General features: G+C 42.1%; 1 protein-coding gene across 1 annotated transcript in view; it reads right to left on the bottom strand.

Moving 5' to 3' along the window:
* GPC6 (glypican 6) overlaps positions 1 to 18,451 on the bottom strand; it is a 1,010,768-nt gene that overhangs the window by 17,177 nt on the left and 975,140 nt on the right. Inside the window, exon 7 of the mRNA XM_016224122.2 lies at positions 4,955 to 5,091. Within this exon, the coding sequence (XP_016079608.1) occupies positions 4,955 to 5,091 (137 nt within the window). The remainder of the gene's footprint in view (positions 1 to 4,954; positions 5,092 to 18,451) is intronic.

Raw genomic sequence — 18,451 nt, forward strand, 5'->3', positions numbered from 1 at the left:
CAGGTTTACCCTGGGAGCTTTAGGAAGCCTAGATTTGTAACCTGCACCATGACTCTTTAATTTTTTTCCCTTTGGCCTTCTAGATTATTATCGATTTCCCTCCCTTACTTACTAGCTTCCTTTCAATTCCTATTTGTCTGAGTTGAGTCAGAGTGTTGCCCTGGCCTCTCCTGTTTCATCCTAAAAAGTTGCTTAGCTAAGTGAGAAATGAGAGGAGTAGAAGTTACGCTCACAAACACACTTTCTTGCTGGTCCCTGAACATGCATCCTGGGCTGCCTTGCTTGGGTGGCAGAGGCTGTCATGAATTCTAAGGAACACCCTTTCTTAGCTATTCTGATAAAGTAGGATGTAATTTCTTATACTAACTACTATGGACTACATTTTTGTGTCCCCCCAAGATGCATAAACTGAAGTCCCAGTCCCAGTGTGCTGGTATCTGGAGGTGGGGCCTTTGGCAGGTCATTCGGTTTAGACAAGGTTGTGAGGGTAGAGCCCCCATGATGTGATCCATGCTCTTAGAAAAAGAAGAGATCAGAGTCTTTCTGTCATGTAAGGGCACAAGCCAAGAAGAGAGCTCTCCCCAGAATGCAACCCTGCTGGCACCTTGATCTTGGACTTCCAGCCTATGAGAAATAAATTTCTGTTTCGGCCATCCAGTCTACAGTATTTTTATTACAGTGGCCTGAGCTGACTAGGCCACTGGTTGAATCATCATGGCCACAACAGCATTCCATGTGAGACCAGAGGTTTCTGTGGACAATATCCTGCAGTTATGAAGGCTGTGCTGTATTTTCAACTTAAAATTCTCTCTTGATGCACATGTGAAGTCCATGCAGTTCATTGTTAAGATGATTTCAACCTGGCCTGTGCTCCAACTATCTTTAGTGGGTGACATTACAACTGAACTATGTGACCTCTCTGGCCTTATTGCTGCTATTGTTTTTTGTTTGTTTCTTTTTGTTTTTTTAAAATTCTCATCCAAGGATATTTTTTCCATTGCTTTTCAGAGAGAGTGGAACTGGGGGGGAGGGAGAAAGAAACATCTATTGGTTGCTTCCTGCACTCGCCCCCGACCAGGGCCAGGGATCGAGCCTGCAACCGAGGTACGTGCCCTTGGCCGGAATCTAACCTGGGACCCTTCAGTCCACAGGCCGATGCTCTGACTACTCAGCCAAACTGGCTAGTGCACTGCTGTTGTTTTTAATATAAAAAACACCCCATTACCGAGAACATCAAGGGTATCCATGAAGACAAAGAGAAAACAACACATGGTAATATGCTGTCTGAGGAACAAAAAGGGGAATTTGTTACACGTTAATAGGAGCTTAAACTACAACTGCCAGGTAAAATACAGGACTACCAGTTAAACCTGAATTTCAGGTGAACAGTGAATCCTTTTTTAGCATAAGTGTGTTCCATCTGGTGCGTGGTGTTTTTATGTGCTACACCTGGCAAACTCTGCCTTAGAGCCTTGCTACTCAAATTGCGGTCCCTAGACCAGCATTAACTGCACCCTCTGGAAGCTTGTTGGAAATGCATCATCTCAGGCCCCACCCAGACTTCTTGAATCAGAGCCTTCATTTTTAACAAGATGCCTGAGAATTTGGCCTGCACATCAATGTTTGAGAAGCACTGCTTTAAAGTTTACAACCTATTTTTATGGACATTACTACATTGGTTTTCAAATTGTCCCAATAGGTTGGAAAGGAAAGGGGAAGCAGGGCAGGGGTCCTCTTGATGACCTGGTGTTGTCAGAATGGAGATGCAAATGTTGACAGGGTCATGGGCACGTGGCAAGTGGCAATTTCCTCTCATCAAAGGGCACAGTCTCCTCCTTGTGCCCCACCTCCTCTTTCCAGACTTGTTTAGCTATTAAAGCAGAGTGAGATCTTCCAGGGATGGGTGAGGGTGGGGGCAGGGGGACAAAGGTGGGTTCATATTCTAGGGGAGCCAGTGCTTACACACCCCTGACAATTATCTCAACACAGCAAATTTCACCCTGTCACTGCCATAGCAGCCACATGTATGTGTCTCCTGTTCTCTCTATTTCAGGTCATTAATTTCAACAGGTGCCATTCATTTAATAACACTCTTTAGAAAAATAAAATAATCACTGGTGTCAATGGACATATTCTCTGCAGGAGTAATTTTGATTTCAGAAATGTTCAAATGTGAAATAGACATGTTTCTGAATCAAGGAAGCATGGTAAAGAGCTATGGAGTAGCATTCAGAAAATAATCAGGAGAAAGATGGGTGATAGAAGAGAGGCTGGATCAGGCTAGATCAATAAAAGGGCTGCAGGAGTGGATGTGAACTGAAGAATGTGGCTGAAGGAGTCTGCTCGATAAAACATAAAGAGAGGGAGAATGTCTGGGTTATCAGTGGTATCTTCCCATAGGCTCGAGTGTAACAACTCCAGACTGTGACAATCTCTGTCAATGCTAATAAGCATCTCTGTTCCATATCCATTAACACCTGTCGATAGGTTTTTAAAAAGGTTCTGGTTCTTTTATTTCAGATGGATGATAAGAATAACCTTTCTTTTCTTTAAACAAGCATTCTTATCTGTCATCTGAAAAATCTATACTTCAAAAGTAGGAAAAAATAGGTTATTATCTACTTTCCAAGTGGATCTTTCAACTTATAAAATAGTTCAGCAAAATTTCAGTGATGAAATTTCTTTAAGTGAAACTCTCAAGATCAATTAATATTTGAATGAAAAGAAACTTTCAATTAAATTTAATTCAACAAGTCTTTATTGGTTATCTACTTATTATGCTATACTGAATGAAATTCTGTAATAGTCCTGCAAATGATTTTATTGCATTAAACTTGATGATTTCCCTCACCTGCATAAAGTCCTCCAATGTCTTCCCATGGACCTCAGGATAAAAGTCAAATCTGGCCCCTCAGTACTCTTCCAGGTGCTGTTCCAGGACCACCTATGTGGTCCTCTCCCAAATCTACAGTCCCACAGGGTGGTACTTGAAGTTCCAAAATCCACTGTCCTCTCTCCAGCCACTGTGCCTTTTCATGTGTTGATAGACAACAGTGCCATGCACAGATGCCTTGCACAGTGTCTGGACAGAGAGAGTGCTTAAAGATATTGCTGATGGAATGATGGGACTTACTGAACCAATGGGACTTACTAAATCTGTTACAGAGCTAAGGATCTGTTTCATTTTTTCTCCTAACCTGGGGAGGGCTGTGTTTCAGAGGCATGATAGAGAAGTGCTAAGAATACTGGGCTAGGATTTGGGAGATTTCAGTTGTCACCCTTGTTAGTCGGGTCACCCTGGACTAATCATTTCCCAGTCTGCGCTCCCGATGTGCACAATGAGGGACTTGGCTGAACCATCCCAGTCATCTCTGGCTCTAACTCCAATGATCTTTATCTTCCCCATTCATTTTCTTGATGGAGTATAGCCCCCTCCCCAATCCATGCCTGCAGCCATTTCTTTGTATTTCCTACTGTAAGAAGTTGCATATGCACCAATATCCAGCAACCTGCGTAACCATCCATGGGAATGTAGCTCAAAACACAGCCTTCATTTTAGCCAAGGCTGAAGGGTAAACACAGATGGGAAACAGACCAGCTCGAAAAATCAACCACTTGATCCATTAGGCCATCTGGTCATCCTTTACAGTGTCTTTCTGTACAGTCATCAGGAAAAGACACATTAGAGGCTATTTGATCACAGCTGAATTTGCTGGCCATCAGTCTCCATCTTAAAGGCCGGACACTGGTAAGTTACTAGGCATTTTTGAGGGGCATGTTGTTGATATTGTGAATATCTTTCTTTACCTCATGATCTAATATTCGTATATTGATATTTTGGGGCTACTTGAAATACTATAGCTTTCCTTATAATTGTTTAGCTTTCATTTTGCTAAGCTTTCCCTAGAAAGCTAATAATATGACTGCCAATAGATGCTAAAAAAATGCAACTCTGCAGTGTAAGAAGTACACCTAATGAGAATCTCAGTGCACCCCTGCTTACCTTCTGCAGTTTCTTCTGAACCTAACATCCACATATCTTCTTGTTGCCTTTTGATCACAGCTGCTTCATAGGCTTGAAACTGCCCAATAAGGCTCTAGAACAGACCCCCCTCTTAGCTTTTCCACCTGCTGGTCAGTCCCCAAAGATTCCTTGAGGCCAATGCACCAGCTGCTCTACCCACCTGCATCCCTGCTGGGTAGGGTTTGGGCAGACCCCTCTCCTGGTGTCCTGCCCTGCTTGCCAACTCCCAGCCAGCGAGTTCCCCCATCCAACTTCTCCATCCTATGAAAACTCAGGCCAAGCCCATTCCTGGGCTGAATCAAGAAATTGAGAAATTTCATATCAAGTGATAATAGCACTGGGCAGCCAAACAGCAGGGTGGAAACAAAGCCACCTCTCATCAGGAGATTCCAACAGGACTTTCCATGGCACAGGACCTATGAGAACGCTGTCCTGGTTGTCCCTCAGTCATTTTGTTCCTCCCTTACCCTTTCAATGAGCATTTCAAAACACTATTTTTTTCTCCAAGGGTGAAAAAAAAATTAGTTGAATTTTCATTTCCTGTTTAATTTGTGATGGGGAGAAAACAGAAAGCCGAGCAAATTTAACTATGGATAAAAATAGCTCTGCTGTCTTAAAGTCATTAAGTGAACGTAAAAGGCTCTCTGTGATCGCAAGATATCCGTGACCTGGCATCTGTCACCATGCCTCCGCCCTCATCCAGAGGCACGGCGTTCGGAACAAGGATTCCACGCTTAATGGCACCTTGAGAGTAAGTGCTCCCAGGTGCCCATCAAACCTGTCACTTTGAACAGCTGTTGCTAAGTGCCGACTTGTCCCCTCCACCCTCTATTGCTTTTTGCATAAACAAGTCTGCAGAGTTGTGCCAGGAGTGCCTTCTGGAGCTGGATGTGCAGAGCCACGTCCATACAAACCGCGGGTCACCCTCACCTGGCTTTGCTGTGCCCGTTCCAGCATTCCTCTTCGTTGGATGTGCCCGCTGTCACTCTTTCATCCTTGCAGATGGTGTAGGGCAACGCCGACCAGACCTTTTTAGAGAGCTTCAGTTTCTCTTTTATGTCTGTGACCTGATCGAGAAAGAAAGCAAGGGAAGACAGTGACTATTGTTCCCAAGTGCTGTCCTTTCCTACACAAGACACAGCGCAGGGGAAGGTGAGCGGATCTGTCATAGGACGAGCACAGACTCTTTCTGGGTTTTAAGAGAGACGCAGGACTTATTGTCCAGGAAAGCCTTGCTTCCCCTCCCTCAATCTCTGCTCCTTCTGGCAGAGAGTTCTCAGGTCATTGGCTTTTTGTTTTCCATCTTTTCTGTCCTTCCTATCCTTTGAATGAAAAACTTATGAAGCAACTCGGCTGGCTTCGAGTCCCTCTCCAAATGGGAGAAATAGGTGTGCCTTACTGCAAACACCCCAAATATTTTCTTTAGAATTTATTTGCCTGGCTGTCAGATAAATGCACCTGAAAAATGCACCAAGAGATAAAACGTCTTTCCCAATGGTCTGCATGTTTCCGCGAGAAATACATATTGTCACTAATTCAGCTGCTAGTAACCTCTGCTTCTAACTAACTGACAGGCCCATATAGCACACACTTGGATGGTGAACAGCAACCCAATCCCATTTAAAACTCTCTAGTTCCAGAGAGAAAAAAGTCATTCCAAATACAGGTAAGTGTAACATCCATAGCCCTGTGGATGGATGGCCAGGAGAAGCTTAGTCACACCACCTTTAGTGTTTTCAGGCTCCACACTGACTGCACCTGGGGAAAGGGCAGGGAGAGAAATTCAGTACCATTTTAGTTCCAAAATTAACACTGAAGTTCATGCAGTTACAACCTTGATTTCCTGTTCTACCTCCATGAACATTGGTAAAGTCTACAGACATTTGAAAAGCATCTATTATAGATTGAATTGTGTCCCCCAAGTTCATATGCTGAAGTCCTAACCCCCACTTCCTCAGAATGTGATCTTATTTGGAGATATGGTCATTAAAGAGGTAAGGAAGTTCAAAAAGAGGTCATTAGGGTGCCTCAATCCAATATCACTGGTGTTCTTTCACAAAGGGGAGATCTGGACACTGAGATATGCACAAAGGGAAGGCAATGTGAGCAGACATAGGAAGAAGACATCCATCTACAAGCCAAAGGAAAAGGCCTGGAAAAGATCCTCTCCCTCACAGTCTTCAGAAGAAACCAACCCTGCGGACACCTTGATTTTGAACTTCTAACTTCCAGAACTGTGAGACAAATTTCTGTGGTGTAAGCCACCCAGCCTGTGGTACTCTGTTATGACATTCCTAGCAAATCTATGCAGCATCCTACAAGGGAGAACCACTGAGACTTAATGGCGTTGTTGTACATTTGAGATCAATAGCCTTCGGACACAAAGTGTTCTATGTTTACTGTGGATGGAGTATAGTCTCGAGAAAAAAAGTCTAAACATCTTTTGCCAGGTTTAAGAGTGAACACAAAGACATGAAAGACTCTGACAATTGATTTTGGCTCCAGTCATGTTTCTCAGTAGTTCTAGAATGATAGTCCTTGGCCCCTGCTTAACTGTGGTTCTGATGACGACAGGGGCTTCAGTCTTGGGAACCATCTGCTCACCCATAAAGTGCTGAAAATGACCCGAATGCTGAATCTGAGAATCTGGTACCTATCTGTGAATAGTGTGATGTTACTTTTGCTTTAGAGTGTGAAAAACAATCCGTGAGTAATGACATTCCAAGGAGTAGCTCACACATATGAAGTGTTTAGGACAGCCTGAAACCTGCACTCCCTGATTCCTCCCATTCCTGTGACCTTGGTCCACAGGCTGACCCAGCTCTCTTAGCCAAACTGACTGGGTAAGAAAGTTTGCAATAAGAACCTGTCCTTTTCTGCTCATCTCTCCAGGCACAGATGTGTGTGTAAATTGTTATTTGTTTTTATTTTTGGTTTTAAAGATAAGTGTCATTTCTGGATGGAAGGCACATAGATGAATGTACATTCTGTTTCTTAATGACAAAAAAATTCCAACACCCCAAATACCAATTAATAAATGTTGAAAGAAAGATAGAAAAATCACCATTCTGCTACCACCATCATAATAATCGATCTCAGCATGTAATATTAAAAGATGCTGTTGTGGGTTGAATTGCATCTCCCCCAAAAAGATGTTCGAGTCAGGACCACAGTACCTGTGACTGTGACTTTATTAAGAAATAGGGTCGTTAGAGATGATCGAGTTAAAACAGGGTCCTTGGGGTGGGCCCTATGAATTTGTCCTTATAAAAAGGGAAACTTGGACACAAAGACAGAGACACACAAGGACAAGACTGTATGAAGATGAAGGCAGAGCTTGGGTAATGCATTTACAAGCCAAGGAACTCCAAGGATCGCCAGCAAAGCACCAGAAGCTGGGGAGGAGCCTGGAGGAGACTCCCTCATAGGCTCAGAGGGAACCAGCCTCTGACCCTTGGCTGTCAGACTTCCAGCCCTCAGACCGGGAGACATTCAATTCCGCCCTCGAAAGCCACCAGTGGGTGATGCTTTGCTGCAGGAGCCCTAGCAAACTGGGACAAATACAAAAAGTGTTGGGTAAAAAGTCCGATGGAGAACAGGATATTTACAGAATCTCAAAGTATTCCTTCACAGATTACTTATTATTACAGAGGGAAAACTGGTCATTTTACAGGGCAAAAATTGGCAGGCCCCCCCCTTACCCAAGTGATAAAACAGGACAAATTGATGTCGAGCACTTCCTGATGCGATGTGACAAGGACACATCACTTCTGCAGCCAAAATTCATAACTTGAATTCAATTACGAGGACATGTCAGACAGACCCAAACTGAGGGACCTTCTGCAAAACAACTGTCCTGTCATAAAAGACAAATGTCAGTCATAAAAGACAAAGAAAGGCTGAGAGGTTCTTCCGGATGAAGAAGAGGTGTTGTGTCCAAACGCAGTCCTGGACTGGGTGCTAGATCGTAAAGTAATCTCCATAAAGGACATTTTGGGACAGTTGGCAACATCTGAACAACTCCATATTAATAGTATTGCATTAGTGTTAAATGTCCTGAACATGAAATGGTACTGTGGTAATGCAGAAGAATGCTGGCTTCTTAGGAGACACATGCTCAAGTATTTAGAATTAAAGGTTATGATTTCCACAACTACTCTAGAATGCTTTAATCATCATAATAATCAATACATAGATATCGAGAGAAAGCGAGAAAGCAAACGTGGCAAATTTTTAATAATTAGTGGACCTAGATGGAGGTATGTAATTTTTAAAAATGTGGGTTTTTTGGTAAGTTTGAATCCTTTTTAAAAAATTAAGTAGGTCAGAAATAAAATCCCTCACATTTGGTTTGTTCAGCTTTGGTGTCCTTAACATCATTCCAGGCCGCTCATCTCACTGCTCAAACACAAACCCCAGAGAAAGAATTAGGTGTTATGTATTCATAACTCATTCAGAAAATTATCACCAGCCTCAGGACTGAAAGAGTGTAGGGTTTATCCTGTCCCGCTATAAAGTATACCAGGAGTAAGCATCCCTTTTCTGATTATTTCATAACTAAATTCCCACCTTTATGCTCTGAGAATCTGAACCAAATGTGTATTTTTTGAGACACAGAGAAAGAATAAAATTGCATGATGTTCCACAGGTATCTCTTCTTTTAATATTTTCAGAATTTACGTTGTGCTGCTCATTCTTTAACTGAAACTCAAGCATTATTTCCTTCAAGGTGTGCTCTCTGTCCCCAAGTTAGATTTAGGTTCAAAGGTGTGTCCACAGTAGCCTGTCCATGATTCTAAGTACTGATCACCCCAAACTTGTAACTGGTTTACTTTTCTGAGTTGCTCTTAGGTCACATGCTTCTTGATGCAAAGACGAGGTACTAATTTGTCTCCGCTTAGTATGGGTCAAGTGACGAATCAATCACCTTGTTTGCCTGGGACATCGGGGATTGTGGGACATCGAATTTTCAGTGCTAAAATTGGAAGGTCCTGGGCAAACCAGGACAAGTTGGTCATACAGGTTTCTGCACACAGTAGGTGCTTAATAAATGTTGATTGAGAAAATAGATTTCATTGTCTCACTCTATTACCAGGTCATAGACAATATCGCTAACACAAGATACTTGGGGTCACACAATGTGCGCCCCTGTCTCAAAGGGGGTGAGAGGAGCTGTCAGCTCAGCGAGGATCTGGGACCTCTCAAACGGTTCCCCACAACACAGTTTATAAGCCAGGCTGTGTGCACACCAGCTTTCAGCAGCCAAGCATTTTCATTGTGCAGTTGAAGGAGAGACCAGCAAAGCAGCGGTGAGAGATGCAAATGCTGTTTTAACATTCTTCACAGAAAGAGGGGTAACTCACTTTCCGACTCGGATAGCGATGCACACAGCTGGGAGAACGGACACTGTTAGCCCCTGGAGAGGAACATGCCTTTGATTCTAAAGAACAGCTGAACGACTGCAGTTTCAAAAAAGTTTTTCAATTCTCACACTGTTTAGAAATATTTTCTGTTATTTTTATTCCTGAATAATATATATGGGACTACTTTGCTGTAACTCCAGACCTGAATTGCTTTTTTTTTCTTTTTTTTCCTGGAAACTATGTGTACACAACAGTGAGCTAAGCTTTATGTTAACACTCACCCTTAGTACAAATGTCTTATTGACAATAACAGTGAGTTCTAATCATTAATAATGCAAAACCGATGGGAACAAAGACCTGAGATCAAACATGGGATTTGCAATTTCTTTGTTTCCCAAGTGAGCTATTCAAGGACACATTAACTTTCTGCAATACTTGCAAATTATATTTACCATTTTCCAGTACTTTATACTCCAGTACCAAATACTGTACTATTAGTGATACCCGAGTTTTAAATATTTTTCATTTATGCTATTGAGAGATTTTGAAAGTTAAACAACTTCTTTTATGCCATAGGACTCTGATCCAAAGAAATACTGTTGGGGCCCACAGGGAAAAGATGAGCCTCCTTTTAGAACTTATCTGGAGTCTATTCTAATTTTTGACATTTTCAACTACTGGCTTCAGTGGAGGCATACACTCTTGGTTTAAGGCCTGTCAAAGGGTCCTGAGTACTTGATTCTAGGAAGACAGTGGTACTATCTTCATACCCACTCTTACAAAATTGTAAAATTAGACAAAAGACGGAGGAAACTGACAAGGTGGAGTGACTGGTAAAAACAAAGGGATTAGCAAAAACAAAGAGCAGGCAGAACTGTCCAAATACCGTTACGTGACAACTTCATTTAAAAAGTGATCTTGTCCCAAACACTTAACCTGAATCTCAACAAGATACTGACCTAACAACTTCCAGTTTACAGGAAATACTGGGGATAGAGGCACAAAGGAACACCATAAATAAATGATCAAACACACCCCGTGGGTGGGATATTATGTATGACAACTGGTCTCAACTCTCAAAAGAGGGAGAAAAGGAATGAAGACTGTTGTAAATGAAAAGAGACTCTAGAACATAACACACCAAATGCTGATTAACCGAATCCAGGATTTGGAGATGGGTAGCCAGCTATGAGACAGAATTTTGAGGTAACTGGAAAAATTTGAATTTAAATAGACAGTAGGTGATATTATTGAATTATTGTAAATGTTCTTGTGTGTAATCATGGTGCTGTGGTTGCATAAGAGACAGACTCTCCTTGCTTTTAGGATTTTCATGCTGAGATATTTAGTGATAAGGTGCTTTGTCTTTTACTCATTCGAAAATAGCAAAAAAGTCAACCATTACTGAATCTCCACCAGAGATATATGAATGTTTATTTTCTTATTTTTTCAACTATTTTAGTATTTTTGAAAAAGTTAAAAATAATGAAAAGTTGGGGGGAAAGGAGACTGTTGTCAGGGGACACAGTGTTTAAGAGCTTTGCTGGATTCAACAGGTCAGTAATTGACTCAAAGTATTTGGGGCTAACTGTGAGCTTTCATTAGCTAAGGCACTCACATTCTTTTCTTAAAAATTAACTTATCAATTACAGTTGACATACATTATTATATTAGTTTCAGTGATTAAACATATATATACCTTATGACAGGTTCACCCTGATAAGTCACCATACATAGTTATTACAATATTATTGACTCTATTCCTTGTGATGGTTTTCTCCTCTCTGTGATTATTTCTATAACTGACAATTTGTACTTCTTATTCCCTTCCACCTTTTTCACCCCCCATTCCATCTGGCAACCGTCAATTTGCATTCTGTATCTATGATTCTGTTTCTGTTTTGTTTATTTTGTTTTTTAGATTCCACATATAAGTGAAATAATAGGGTATTCACCTTTTTCTGGTTGGCTTATTTAAACTTAGCATAATACCCTCTAGGTCCATCCATGTTATCACAAATGGCAAGATTTCATTCTATTTTATGGCTGAGTGATATTCCATCGTATCTATGTGCCACCTCTTCTTTATCCATTTGTCTATTGATGAACATTTGGGTTGCTTCCATACCTTGGCTATTGTAAATAAAGCTGCAATGAACATAGGGTGCGTATATCTTCCCGAATTAGTGGTCTGGATTTCTTTGGATAAACACCCCGATGTGGAGTTGCTGAGTCATGTGGTAATTCTATTTTAATTTTTTGAGGAAGCTCCACATTGTCTCCACAGTGGCTGCCCCAGTCTGCATTCCCAACAACACTGCACGAGGGGTCCCTTTCCCCGCATCCTCACTAGCACTTGTTTACTGATTTATTTATGGTAGTCAATCTGACATGTGTGACATAATATCTCATTGTGGCTTTAATTTGCATTTCTCTGGTGATTAGTGCCACGGAGCACCTTTTCACGTGTCTCTTGTAAGGCACTCACACTCAATCTACCAAACTTTCTGTGTGCTGAGGAATTACCATTATTACCCACGTTGCAACTGGGAAACGGGGAGCTTAGAGCGGTGGAAAAACTTGCCATGCATCTAGTAAATGGTGAAGAGATTAAAATCCAAATGTAGGCTTCAGAACCGTCACTCTTAACCACTAGGCGTCACAGGGACATTGCCTACGGCGTGGCCTCCGAAGCATGTGCTGCGCCGATGTTGGAGGCGTGTGCACATTCCTGGGCGGTGAACAGGACGATTCAGTGTGATTTAGGAGGGAAACAACAGGACTTCTATTTTTAGTTTTAGTTTTTAAACTTTTGGGGGGCCTAAATTATGAAATTCATTTATATTTTGCTTTTTAAAAGCCAGAACATAACAAATTTCACTCTCTGGGAAATCATCTTACTAGAACTACATGAACTACATTTAATATAAGAAAATCACTATCTTGGTACCAATAGTGAGATGGTCATTCTCTCTTCAGTTCCCTGAAGTGAAGGTTTTTTTTCAATTCCCTTTAAACTTAGACAGAGATGATTTCAGTTCAGGGAGGACTGAGCAAACTCTTTCCAAAAACTACAGTGAAGAAGCTGACCTTGACATCTGGGCTTCCCAAGCAACATCACCTTAGAAAAACTTACTTTGCTCCAAAATTATTTTGCTGGTTCCTAGGCACCAGCAGTTCTTACTGTCGGGTAGGAAGAGGAGCACAGCAGCATGACACAGGCTCCAGGCCCTGTCACATGCAACCTCAGCCACCGACCAGAAGAAATCTCCACATCACACTAGAGAGTTCTGGTATGAAAAAGCGAACCCAAATCCAGCCGCCCTTGGGTGGATCTGCAGTTCTGCTCCCACGGACGTGACTGCCAGCTCTTAGCCTTGTGTTTATTAATATCGTCAAACATGTTGAACTTCACGCTTCCTGAGCTGCTACCAGAGCAAGTTTCCAGGAGACAGTTTCCATTAACAACTGCTCACAGGAGCTGATGTGCCCTCGAACAGTGTCTTGTCAGAAGAGAGGGCAGGCTCTGGTGCCAGCTTTCCTACAGCCTCTCTCTGAGAGCAAGAAAAGCAATGTTCAGTTTAATCTAAGTTAACAAATAAAAAACAAAAGAACTGCCATCCATTTGGGCCCCTGAACCTCTTCCTTCTTACTCATCTGAGGACTCTTTTTTGCGTCCCAAAGACAAGAATGTAAGCAAACTCCCAAATAGAGAGGCAAACATGACCCAGCCATTTGAAAAAAGCTCATTATTGAAAATCAGAAACAAAAACCTATGGCCCTCCCATCCCTCTTAGAGGACCCTCTTCCCTACTTATGGAGAAATGGAGTTTAAACTTAAAAATATAAGAGGAATTAAGATTTCCTAATATTTAATCTACCTACAGATTTATATGCCTCCTAAGCAGTCCATATGGCGATGGCTATTTCTCAGTTATCTTGTGGAAAGACTAAGGCCTGCAGAGTGGAGAGGGGCTCACAGTGGCTCCTCCCTCTACCCTTATTAGCTTGCTCCTTGAGTATTGAAATCTATCACAGTTCACATGTGCAGGAATGCTTTAGGGATTAGGTTATGTAGTTTTAACTAACTCATTAAATGTACCAGCGACTTAAAATGACTTTGGCAAAGTAAGTTTGGATTTCTTTCATTTCAAACAGTGCAAGCACAAGTGAGCAACAATACAACGGCTGGCACAATAGTTCTCTTAGTCTCAGTACACCTGCAACCCTACAAAGTAAAAATTCCAGAAACATTTGTTGTTCTTTTTCATTCTTCAAAGGTTTCTAACTTTGCATAACTTTCATAGGGTACAGAATGTGTCCTCAGGAGGGCTTATATATAATTTATGCATAAATAGTGTCTATGGGTGTCTATGATTCTAATATTTTGTTGAGAGCCATATGAGACCAAAACATTTGGGGGCTCACTAACACAGGCACCGACAAAATATATATATAATATATATATATTTAAAATATGTCTTTACTGATTTCAGAGAGAAGAAGAGAGAGGGAGAGAGAGATAGAAACAGCAATGATAAGAAAGTCATTGATTGGTTGCCTCCTGCATGCCGCCTAAGATTTTATAAAAATCTTAGTGAAAATGTTTCAAATAAGCCATATTTTTATTGATTTTTAAGAGGGAGAGGGAGAGAGGGAGAGAGAGAAACATCTATCGGCTGCCTGCTGCATGCCTCCCATTGGGGATCGAGCCCGCAACCCGGGCATGTGCCCTGACCGGGAATCGAACCTTGATCTCGTGGATCCTAGGTCGATGCTCAACCGCTGAGCCATGCCAGCCAGGCTGACACAATATATTTTGAATCAGTACTTAGCAAGCAAAAGCTTTTCAGTGAAATATATGCAATGAGACAGGGAAGTGCATTGTGGCTTAGAAAAATTCCAATACATTGGTGCTAAATAAGAAAAAGGCTGTTGTTGCTCGTGTTCATTCAGTCAACACTTGCCTTCTAATAATTCAGGTTTTATGCTACCGTCTGGGGAAACAAATATGGCCAGGACATAATCGCTGTCCTTGAAGTGTTCCTAGCCTCCCTCTCTAGGGCTTTTAAACAGACATGGAGCAAATACAATAGTTGTGGGTAAGCAAAAGACTAGGGGAGCAATAATATTAATTTATATGGCAATTCCTTTCTGGGGAAAATCATATTCCCTCCCAAGCAAATAAGGCTTTGCTGATATTCACTCTTGGGTGGTCTCTAAACTCTGCCACGAGGACAATTAAGAAGCTGGATAATTAGTCATTTCCATCCAGAGGAATTAAAAACAAAAAATGCATCCTGGCTTCCCAAGTGTTCCCCTCTAGCAGTGGGATGGCCTTATCCACGCAGCAGCCATCCCTTTAGCCACCGCTCTGGTCTTCCTGACTCCCGGGAGGATCTGCTCCACAGCAGAGACTTGGGAAACAGCACTGTGCGTGTCCCAGGTGCTTAGGAAATATTTGTTGAATGAATAAATACTTGGACAGCATTGCTGATTATCTGCTAAGGGAAGTAAGATTTCATAAATGATTGATTATCTGTCAGCTACTGTCCTCTGGCTTTTCCTTTGGAGGGTTGGGAAGATCTGGGCAAATTCTGCAGGCTTTCCAACAAAAGTGCTTTCCCTGGACCTGATTATCCCTGAAGTGAGGGGAGAATCTCAGATGATCCTCTCCAATTCCCTAATTAGGATTCTAGTTTTCTGTCATCTCGAATGTACAGGTATGATGGAAGAGCCTTGGAGATCTCAAAGGTAATCTTGGCTTGGAGAAAAACCACGAGAATTTAACTAAAGATGGAATGAGTCCCATCTTAAACAGTTTTATAATTTTTACAAAAACATACTGTTTTGTTTTCTACCAAGTGACTGTTAAATTCTGATTTGGGGTGTCTGTGAACTCTTATTGCCTTTGTCTCCTCTGTGGGTCTTTTGATGGAGCATATTTGATCTCCTCCAGGAGACTTTGCCCATGGCTATCTGTCCACCTGTGGCCAGATATCTGTCTACCCTGAACCTTTTATTCCCTTGGATCGTTCCTGAGAAGTGTGAGCAGTGAACTGTGAGGAGGCACCTGCTGTCCTCTCTCTGTCATGCACAGACCAGAATTCACTTCCCTGGAGACCAGTGGTGTGCACCTGGCCAAGTGCCCTATTTATTTATGGCTTAGAAAGATTCCAATGTGCCTGTTTCATCGGTATGAAAACATAATGTGATCGGATGTAAATAATATATACCATATCTTTTAAAAAATGGTTAATATTTAAAGGGCTACCCACTAAATAATACACATTGAAGGGAAAAAACCCAATGTGAACATTTAATAGGCTGAAGGTCATTTGTTAGCTTTGGAAAACAATCTGCCTGAAGAAGCGAAGGCAGCCTCATTTGTGCCTCATGGGCAAGGCCACTTTGCTTGGTCAAGCTAAGGGAAATGCACAATCACAGTATCATTTTTGCCACCTGAGAATTTAATTGTCCAGTTCCAGAGATAGTGACCTCATCCAGCTTTACTCTAGAAAAGCCCCAGGTCATTCAATTCACTGTGTGTCCCTCATTAGAATTCAAGTCAGACCCACTCCTTCAGTGGTCACACAGGTCTGTGGAGGTGCCTGGGCACAACACTCACGCACTCACGGTCTCTGAGGGAATGCTACTTTCTCTGCAAATATAATCTTCCCAACATCCTTGAGGAAGCAGGGGTTGCTGATGCCATTTAGCTCCGTGAGGAAGCCGAAGACACAGAGCCTGCTTAATCTGCTTGCTGGATGTGCTGAAGCCGGCGCAGCACTGAGCATCCCAGCCACCAGAACGGGTTTCCTATTGACTTGGAGTCTGTGAAACCCTTTGGTGTTCTCTGCCTACAGCGTAACGTTTGGTGGGTCCTGGAATGCTTGGATAAATCACTTGTAACATGTTTCTTTTAGGAACCTTCTAAATAAGCCTTGGGGGTGACAGCAGGGTCCCATTACATGCGTGATCCCAAGGCAGATTTTAGTCACACAACCCAGCCAGCACTCGACTAAGCACTTGAGTCACTACGCAGCCTAAAACCCGCCTCACACTCGGGGCTTTCTTGGATGTTCCCAGGGAATTCAACAAGAAGGGCTATTCTATTACCATGCGACACATTTCTTTCCCCTGTGGTTTGGTGCTTTTCACATTACTCTCCAAGGACATAAGCGCATATTCGTTTTGTAGGAAAAACTAAGAAGGATGAAACGACTGAGAGGAATGAGAGAATCTTTGAAGGTTCAAAAAGGCAATGTTGAGTTTCTCAGGGGACTGGAAACAGGATGAAAAATGGAAAGAGTCTGCAACATCCCCCCGGACCTCACGTTTGGAGTCTCTTGGCTATGTGATGACACTGTATTAGGGGCATGGCCCTGAAAAGACAGATGAGGCCTTTTCTGGCAAAACACTGCTTCTCCAAGTGGAATAAATATGGGAAACATCAGAAACATTTTCCTATGCTCTTCAGGTCAGATTTTTAAGAAAACCACCACAAACTCTCAAAATCATATTTATAGCTAATGTTCTGACGGTGTCTCGTTCCCTGTGGCATTGCACTTCAGGCAAGCGAGGGGAGGAAGCATCCTGCGCATCCTTGAGACATGACATGGTTTAACATCAAACTGACACTGAATTCAACAGTGAAAAGAAAAAGCCAGGAAGACACTTGGTCTGTGGAAATGCGGGTGAAATCAAAGTGTTATTTTGCACAGCGGGTACCCCAATCGTGGCACCATTTCCTTCTCAACACTGAAAATATAATTTCCAGAAGCAGTTTTATCACTGATCCATTGAACTTGGAGGCTCAGCAGAGCTCCCAGGTTCAGAGTTTTCTAGAGTGATGCTCACCTAGACTCTGCTGAAGCATTTCCAATGACTGACATCAGTGTCTAACCTAAAGAGGACTTGGGGCTTGCTGCCTGGCTTGAGCAGATCACGTCCCTCTCTGAGCAGTTCTGGGGGGTTCTTCATGGACAAGGCTTGACCACAGGGTACTTGCATATTCTAGTTTCTCCTCCTGCGACAGGCATTAAGACTGAGCCCCCAACCTTGCATTATTCCTTTGACATCTATGGCTAGTTTCAGCTGTGGAGAGTGGATTCTGTTCATTGTGCCCATCACACAGAAAGTCTCCTGATTCCTTTCTGACCTTGGGAATGTCCACTCTTTGCTCTCTCTCTCTACTCTTGGCTTTTGAGACCAACTCTGCCTTCCTCGGTTCCTAACTTTGGTCTCTCTCATTTCTCAGGCATTATGTTGGCCAGGTAGGTGCAGACATCCCCAAGGAGCTCTCCCTGGTCCAGAGCATGAACTGTAACACGTGCTGATTCTAAATCAGGTTATTAAATATGAGCTCTTCATAATTCCAGATAGGAAGGTCTCAGATGCATTTTCAAATGAGGAGAATGAATTCAGTATTTCTAGCAGTTACATAGGCACGTTAAAGTGGTTGGATATTTAAAAACTGACCTGTGCTCCCATCGTCATCTATTCTATCACTATGGAGTGAAAACTTGTGGAACTTCTTTGTGGCTTGAAAAGAAAATTTCCCCCACTTTTCCTCAATTTCCTGAGATAGCCAATGAGACTAGGGCAGTGGCATGGACTGATTCCATTGTATAAGACTAACCTGGAAATTAGCACTAATTCAGGAAACTTCCAGAAAAAGCTTAGGTATTTAATAGCCCAATTTTGCTATTAAATGTGAAAAATTTTGACGTTCTGAACATCCAGTCTTGCTGAAAAAATTCTGATTCCTTGCCAGCTATTACTTCAAATGTGCAACCCTTTCCTAGGGCCTCTGACAATACTCAGAAAGTCCATACAAAGTCTCTACTTTTACTGGTGATTGACATAATGTGGTGATTCTGTTAAGTTTCATAACAACCTGAAGTTACTCTTAAAATATTGAAATTTTTACCTTCAGAGAATGAAATCTAGGACATTACAAATATGTCTGCTAATTAAAAAAGGGGGGAGGAGGCCAGCAAAGCATTACACTTCAAGTTTAGGCATCCCTGAATATTTTAGGGTTCACCATTTACTTCCAAAT

Source organism: Miniopterus natalensis, chromosome 2 (assembly GCF_054644295.1).
Source record: "Miniopterus natalensis isolate mMinNat1 chromosome 2, mMinNat1.hap1, whole genome shotgun sequence".
Lineage (NCBI taxonomy): Eukaryota > Metazoa > Chordata > Mammalia > Chiroptera > Miniopteridae > Miniopterus > Miniopterus natalensis.